This window comes from Camarhynchus parvulus, chromosome 1 (genome assembly GCF_901933205.1).
Source record: "Camarhynchus parvulus chromosome 1, STF_HiC, whole genome shotgun sequence".
Taxonomy (NCBI): domain Eukaryota; kingdom Metazoa; phylum Chordata; class Aves; order Passeriformes; family Thraupidae; genus Camarhynchus; species Camarhynchus parvulus.
Window position 1 is genome coordinate 563,771 of NC_044571.1, and position 8,006 is coordinate 571,776.

The window sequence follows — 8,006 nt, forward strand, 5'->3', positions numbered from 1 at the left end:
CCCGCCCCGCGTCCCCGGTGGCCGGGCCGGGCGGCAGCGGCACACACGGACACACGCCGGGCGGCGGGCCCGGCTGTCGCGGGGACAGATTTTCCTAATTGACCTGTTACGGATCATCCCCGCAACCGTTGGGAAACACATTTCCACGCTTCACTTCTTAACGTTTTAAATACATATTTAACGGATGGTTGAGGCTTGCCGGGCCAGCTGGGAAACACACGGGTGTAAAAATAATACAACAAAGGCAAAGGGGCCGGGGGGGCCGGCGGGGAGGGGGCGGCCGGGGGATTTACCCCAGTGCGAGGAAGCTCCGACCCTGTTGAGCGGAGCTGCCGGGGCGAGGGGACTCGCCGGGAGCCGGGCGAGCGGCGCAGGAAGGCGGGAGGCATTTCCGAAGGTCATTTTTTGTTCGTTTGTTAACGTCTTTTACTCTTTCTTTCTTTCTTTCTCTCCCCTCTCCCGCTCCCTTCTCGCTGAAGGCATTTTTGGGGCAGATTTAAGCGGCCGCTCCAAGAACTTCTCCAGGTCTCTGCGGGGCCGGAGCCGGGGGGATGCTCGGGGCGATTCGCTCGTGGGGAACGGAGAGGCCGAAATCCCGTTTTTCTCCGCCTCTCTTTGCACCACTTGACGGGGGAATAACGCCCGGGCCCGGGGCAGGAGGGGACACCGGGCGGGGGGAGCGCTGCCCGCTGCGTGCCGGCGGACGGGCCGGGCACCGGGGAGCACCGACGTGCCGGGGACTGCTTGGTCCCGTCCCCGTCCCCGTTCCCGTCCCGTCCCGCCCCCCCAACAGCTGTTCCCGGCGCTGTCATTGTTGCGTTTTATTATGGATTTGACAAAAGTCCCTCCCCCCCGCCGCGCCCCCCCGCCGGGCTCCCCGCGCCGCTCCGGCCGGCGCCCCCCGCCCCACGGAGCCGGAGCGGCCCCGGTGACATCAGCCGTGTCCCCGCCGCCGCCGCGGATTGGCGCAGCCCCCCTCCCTCCCGCCCGGTGACATCGTTCCTCCCCGGCGCGGCTATAAAGCGGCCGCGGCTCCGCCGCAAGGTGCGCGCTGCTGCCGTGCTCGCCCGTCCCGGCGCGCCGCTCGCCACGGTGAGTGCCCCCCGCGCCCGCGGCCCCGCGCGGACCCCGAGCCCCGGAGCCAGGGAGGGACGGGACGGGACGGGACGGGACGGGAGCCGCCCCCGGCGAGGCGAGGGCGGGCAGCGGGGCCGGTCCCACCGGGGCCGTCGCTCCCCGGTTCGGCGGAGCGGGCTCGCCGACGGGGCGGGCGCGGGGCCCCGGCGCTGACGCGGGGCCGCCCTCGGGCTCTCTCCCCTCCCCGCAGGCTGCCCGGTGCGCGCCGCCGCCCCGCCCGCCGGGCCATGGACTCGGACGCCAGCCTGGTTTCCAGCCGCCCGTCCTCCCCGGAGCCCGATGACCTCTTCCTCACGGCCAGGAATAAAGGCAGCGGCGGGGGCTTCACGGGCGGCACCGTGTCCAGCTCCACGCAGAGCGACTCCCCGCCGGAGCTGAGCGCCGAGCTGCGCAGCGCCATGAGCGCTGCGGGGGTGGTGGTGGTGGACAAGCTGGGCTTCAAGTCCTCCTCGTCGTCCTCCTCGTCGTCCTCCTCCTCCTCCTCCAAGAAGGACAAGAAGCAGATGACGGAGCCGGAGCTGCAGCAGCTGCGGCTGAAGATCAACAGCCGCGAGCGCAAGCGGATGCACGACCTGAACATCGCCATGGACGGGCTGCGGGAGGTGATGCCCTACGCGCACGGCCCGTCGGTGCGCAAGCTCTCCAAGATCGCCACGCTCCTCCTGGCGCGCAACTACATCCTCATGCTCACCAACTCCCTGGAGGAGATGAAGCGCCTGGTCAGCGAGATCTACGGCGGCCACCACGCCGGCTTCCACCCCGCCGCCTGCCCCGGCGGCATGGGCGCGCACTCGGCGCCGCTGCCCGGCCACCCGGGCCACCCGGCCTCGCACCCCGTGCACCACCCCATCCTGCCCCCCGCCGCCGTCTCCAGCGCCTCCCTGCCCGGCTCCGGCCTCTCGGCCGTCAGCTCCATCCGGCCCCCGCACGGGCTCCTCCAGTCGCCCTCGGCCGCCGCCGCCGCCGCCGCCGCCGCCCCGCTGGGCAGCGGCTTCCAGCACTGGGGGGGGATGCCGTGCCCCTGCAGCATGTGCCAGGTGTCGGCCCCGCCGCACCACCACGTCTCCGGCATGGGCACGGCCAGCCTGCCCAGATTAGCCACCGACACCAAATGAGTCCCTCCCGCCGCGCCCCCGGCACCTCCAGGACCTACAGACGCTCCCCCCGGGGCCAGCGGGACCGCCCCGCTCCGCTCCCGGGGCCGCCGGAGGGGCGGCGGGAGGGGATGGAGCCGGCCCGGGGTCTCCCCGAACGCGGGGGAACCCCCCGGCAGGGTGAAGCCCCCCGCACCTCCCGCGTTTTTAACTTTCCGACGATGCCGCGGACTGCGCAGGAGGGGAGGGCGGCGGAGCCGGGGCTCGCCGCTACCGGAGGAACCAGAACTGCAGAGGGGCTTTGGCTCCTTCATTCGCTCCTGCGCTCCTTCCCTCCCCTCTCCCGGTCTCGTTTCTACACGCGGAGCCTTCCGAGCCGCTCCCGGCTCGCATCCCCCGGATTGCCCGTCCCGGGGCGCCCCGGGAGTGCCGGGTTCTGCCCCGCTCTCCCCCTCCCCGGCCTGCGCCGGTTCTCTCTCCGGTGCGGGGTTTGTAAATAGACCGATAACGACGCGAGTCCGCTCTGCCTGAGCTTTCCGTCCGTGCACTTGTTCTGTGTCAGCCTCATGAGTGAAAAAGGGGTCGGTTTGCCTTCATTTCCTTCGTTTGGGTTTTGGGGTTCGGTGGGTTGTGTTACTTTTAAGCGTATAACACGTTTGTTTCTGTTGTTTTTTTTACGTTCCTGCCACCTTTAACAAAGCTTGAACTCTTTAATGCTCTTTCTGTGTAGGAACTTTCACGCTGTCCGTGTTGCAATACTGAGAACTTGGGCTTGTTTCTGAAATAACAACTTTTCTTATCTCACTGCCCCTTGCAGAGATTTTATCATCTGTTTATTTTTGTAAAAAAAACCAAAAAAACAAACAAAAAAGAAAAAGGAAAAAAAAAGTTGCTAAATAATATTTATTACTTGTTTGGTTGCAAAAAAAAAAAAAAGAAAAGAAAAAAAAAAGAAAAGAAAAAAACGTGATCCACTGTTGAAATTTTAAATAAATAAAAAGAATTTAAAAAAAAAAAAAAAAAGCATTTTAAATAAATGTCCTCGTCCTCTTCCTCGCTGTTCTGAGGAGGCGGAGACAGACGGGGAAGGGATGGGAATATTTTAGGCGCATCCTTGACTTTCGTGAAGTTTTTTGTCAGTTTGCCTCGCCGGCGAATCGAAGCCGTTTGAGGGTTGGGTTTGGGGTTTTTTCGTTGTTTTTTCTTTCCTCTTCCTCATTTATTCCATTTAGAATCAGAGCGGGGAGGAAGAACAGACCGGTACCGCGTCGGTAACGTGAAAACTTCTGTCTGTCGAATCCAGCGCTTGGCAAAAGCGAAATATTAATTACATATTAATTCGGGGAGAGGAACCATCCAGCCTGGCGCTGGGGAGTTCGCTCCCTGCCATGGCGTCTGCGCATTTGACCTTCAACTAAAAACCCACCAAACGAAAATCCGCGCAAAAGAAAATTATCTGGGGACAACCCCTCAATATTTTCCCTCCCGAAGCCACTGGTGTCTGTGCCCGGGGAGGTTTTGGCAGGTCTGGGTGCAGGTGTTGGGGCAGGAGATATTCCGCACACCCCGGGCAAAGGGCTCCGGGGTTTCTGGGCAAAAGGAGCTCGGGGGGCTCGGGGCGGGCTGAGGGTCCCGCGGTGAGGTTCCCATCTCTCCCGCCCCACAAACGGCAGCACATTGATTTCGATATTTCGGGTTGCACCCGCAGAAATACACAATTATTCATCCCTCTGACGGCTCGGGGGGAGTTTGGGGAGCGCAGACACCCGCGGGGAACGAGAGCGGGGCCGGACCCAGGGGACTCCTTGTTTGGTTTGGGTTTTTCCTGCAAACCGAGCGGTCCCGGGTGGCCGGGCCGGGCTGGCTCCCCGCGGGCTGCGGCGGCTCCGGGAGCTCCTGCGTGGCTGGGCCCGCTCCTTCCCTCCTTCCCAGCCCCTCCAGGAGAGGGGAGAGGGCTGCGGAGGGGTGTCCCCCAGCCCGCACCCTGGCAGCGGCGATGGCGATGCCCCAGCCCCGCGGAGATTCCCCTTCCCCTTCCCGCAGCCTGGCCAGCACGGCCCTGGCACAGACACAGCCCAGGGGACACAAGACAAGCGCGGCGCTGGCGGAGCCTTCCCCCGGCCCGGGGGGCTCCGGTGGCGCCCCCGGCTCTAGGGGCCGCCCCAGGTGTGGGTTCGGTGCCGCCCTGCTGCTCCCCCCGCCTCTGCCGCCTCCCGCCGCGGCAGAAAGGCCAAACAAGGAGCGGGCAGGTGTCCGCCAGCGCCTGGGGACCGTGCCCGGGACCGGAGCCTTGTGCCAGGCTGCGCTGTGGCCGGGCCGGCCGGGACCGGGGAGGGGCAGCGGTGCCCGGGGCCGCCGAGCCCAGCGCTACCCGAGCACCGTGGGGAGCGGCCGTCGGGGACGGAGCCCCCCGGGCCGGTTCGGTTCGGCTCCCGCAGCCCCCCGGGTCGGTTCGGTTCGGCTCCCGCAGCCCCCCGGGCCGGTTCGGCTCCCGCAGCCCCGGTATCGGTGCCAGACACCCCCGCAGCCCCGTCCGCGGGGAGGCCGCGATGAGCAGAGCAGCTTTCCCAATTAGCGGAGCTCCGGCGAGGGAGCGCTGCTGCGGAGGAAGGGCAGGAGCAGGTGAGAATTAGAGGGAGCATCATTAGGAGCTGTTCTTTGTCTCTATTAAAGGCAATAATTAGCACCGTGACAGATGCAAAAGTCGGCAGTGGCCAGAAGCCGGTAAATCCTGCTCGTCTGCCTGCCCGGCTCGGCCCCGGAGGGGCCTGGCCCTGTCGCTAACAGGTGGCCCCGGGGAGCCCTGACGGGCAGGGGGGGACATCGGGGACACGGCGCTGCTGCGGGGCCTGCCGGCCGCACCGGTGCCCAAAGCAGCGAGGGCAGCATCGCCCCCCGCCCCAAATGGCCCCGGCCCGTCAGGCCGAGGCCGCGCATCCGCCCCGGGAGCGGGGGACAGCCGGGGCTGGCACCAGGGCTGGCACCGGGGCTGACACCAGGGGACACCCGGGGCTGGAACCGGGGCTGGCACCAGGGCTGATACCAGAAGATACCCGGGGCTGGCACCGGGGCTGACACCAGGGGACACCCGGGGCTGGAACCGGGGCTGGCACCGGGGCTGACACCAGGGGACACCCGGGGCTGGAACCGGGGCTGGCACCAGGGCTGATACCAGAAGATACCGGGGCTGGTATCGGGGCTGGCACAGGGGTTGGTATCGAGTCATGCCGGCACCGCCTGTGCTCCCCAAACCCCCATCACAAGCTACCTGAGACCCATCACGGGGTCCTGCGGCCCCCCCAGAGCTCCCCATATGTTCCCCCGGCCCGGGGAGGGCCCCGCGGGCCCGCAGCAGGGTAAGGTTACGGCGGGGGGGGCCCATCTGCTCCGTGGGGCTCCTGCCGGCAGCCCCAGGGACCCGCGCTGCTCCCGCACGGAGCCCTCCCTCCGCCCTGCTCCGGGGTTTTAGGCACTCCCGGCTCTATCGCGACCTGTCCCGACAGGAGCAGGAAGGCCCTGCCCGCACATCCCGGCTCCCTCCTCACCCCCTCACTCCTTTCCTTCCTCTTTCCCCGACCTCCTGCCCACTTTCCCCTTCTCTTTCCCTCCTTCCCCTTTCTCTCTCTTTCCTTTTTCTCCCTCTGTTCCCCACCGAGCCCGGGCCCAGAAGGGAGAGAGGGGCGGGCAGGGCTCACAGGGACTGCAGTGACAGCACAGGGAGCAAGGGGGAAAACCGAGCAGGGGAAATTCAGGTTCAGTATTGGCAATGAGGAATTGTTCCCTGGCAGGGTGGGCAGGCCCTGGCACAGGGTGCCCAGAGCAGCTGGGGCTGCCCCTGCATCCCTGGCAGTGCCCAAGGCCAGGCTGGACACTGGGGACAGTGGGAGGTGTCCCTGCCATGGCAGGGGTGGCACTGGGTGGGATTTAGGGTCCCTCCAGCCCAAACCATTCCATGATTCAATCAGCACATTTCAGGCAGAGACCAAAAGGCATCCAGGAAACCCAAGAGGAAGGGAAGGTTGTCCATACCTCAATTCCACAGGGGATTTCTTCAGCCTCTGCCTGGAAAATCTTAAGCCAAGGTGACCAAAATCTGCTGCAAATCCCCGACTGAGGCATTTCTCTTCTGCAGGGCACCAGCTCTGCCTCCTGCCAGTGCAGCCCCGTGGGATGGGATGGGATGGGGTGGGATGGGATGGGATGGGATGGGATGGGGTGGATGGGATGGGATGGGGTGGGATGGGATGGGATGGGATGGGATGGGATGGGATGGGATGGGATGGGATGGGGTGGGATGGGATGGGATGGGATGGGGTGGGGTGGGGTGGGGGGGGGGATGGGATGGGAGCTGCCAGAGCCCCTGCACAGGGCTGCAGAATCCCTCTGCTTTCCCTGGGATGAGTGCTCAGAGTGAGCAGCCACAGCCCCCGTCAAGACCTTCCCAAAACCAATCCTCCACAGAAAAACGTGGTTCTGTTTTAGCTCCAACCTCTGCCCAGGAGCCCCTGGCAGGGTGAGGCTCACAGGTCCCACTCACCTCATGAGAGTCTCCCCACGCTGACATTTTGGGGCCAAAGTGCCCCTGGACATCCCTGCAGTGTCCCCAGGGCAGGGCCAGGGTGCTGGGTGGGACAGGGGCCGGGGTCACCACAGGGACCCCATGGCACAGCCCTGGCAGGGCCAATCCTGGGCTCCTGTTTCACTGCTCTGGTTCTCACCCTTCCAGAGGGGAAGGGCTGATGTCCTGTGTGCTGTTTGATGGCCCAGGGGACGCTGCTGTGACAGGAGCCAGCAGCCCCAGGTGATGCCAGCAGCCCCTGGAGCGGCAGGGCAGGGTGTGGAGCTGTCCCTGGCAGGGGCTTTTCCTTCCTGTGTGGCACAGGGAGCTCCAGGGGACTCAGCACTTCCAGATCATCCCAAATGCTCAGGTGCAGCTGAGGGATGGATTTTCCAGAGCTACCATGGGATCTCAAGAGTTTGGGGTGGGAAGGCACCTCTGAGCCCCCCAGGCCAGCCCCTGCCCAGGCAGGGTCACTGCAGCAGTGACACAGGAACGTGCCCAGGGCGTTTGGGATGTCTCCGGAGAGGGAGACTCCAGCCCCTCCCTGGGCAGCTGTTCCAGGGCTCTGCCCCTCCAGGGAAGGAAGTTCTTGCTCAGGCTGGGCTGGAATTGTTGTGTTTTAGTTCCTGGCCATTGCTCCTTGTCCTGCCACTGGCACCAACATCCCCAGGAGCTCCCAGCTCCCTCCAGGCATTCCTGCAGACCTGGTTTTCCATGGAAGGTTTAGGTGGGAAGGGAGGCTTTCCCAAACCTCACTCCTGAGAGCCCTTTCCCACCTCACAGCCGGGCTGGGAGTGATCCCTGGGCTCTGCCAGCTCTCTGGGCATCACCCAAACTGAATATCCACTGCAGGCATTAAATATTCCAATATTTCTGCCAAAACTGTTAAGGAGAGGCAGTGGCTGGTGATGGCAGTGGGACCACGAGGCTCTGCCAGCCCCATCTCTGCTTTTAAAGGGGCACAAAGTGCTCCAGTCCTTCTGGGTCTGTGTCAGAACTCCCAACATTCATTCATTAGGAAGAATCCAGCTTTAAATACTGGATCAACAAGGAACTGCAGCATTACATGGATCAGTTTTTATAGCGGGCACATCTCAAAACCTGTCTCAAGTGAATGAGATCCAAATACTCTGGAAAACACATGTGGAAATTTGCTCCCTCTTTAAACTTGTAGAGGTGTGGAGTTTACATCACTGAGCCACACCAAGTGGGAA

At 64.3% G+C, this 8,006-nt stretch overlaps 1 protein-coding gene across 1 annotated transcript; it reads left to right on the top strand.

The window, feature by feature from the left end:
* The first annotated feature begins 1,070 nt into the window (after positions 1-1,070).
* LOC115911024 (oligodendrocyte transcription factor 2) lies at positions 1,071-3,118 on the top strand. Its single transcript, XM_030961685.1, has 2 exons — positions 1,071-1,092; positions 1,328-3,118. Exon 2 carries the CDS (start codon positions 1,365-1,367, stop codon positions 2,250-2,252), a length of 888 nt encoding a protein of 295 aa, XP_030817545.1. The 5' UTR covers positions 1,071-1,092; positions 1,328-1,364; the 3' UTR covers positions 2,253-3,118.
* The last annotated feature ends 4,888 nt before the right edge of the window (positions 3,119-8,006 follow it).

Bases quoted from the DNA above. Each gene is read 5' to 3' on its own strand.
- LOC115911024 (XM_030961685.1), top strand. From the start codon at position 1,365: ATGGACTCGGACGCCAGCCTGGTTTCCAGCCGCCCGTCCTCCCCGGAG.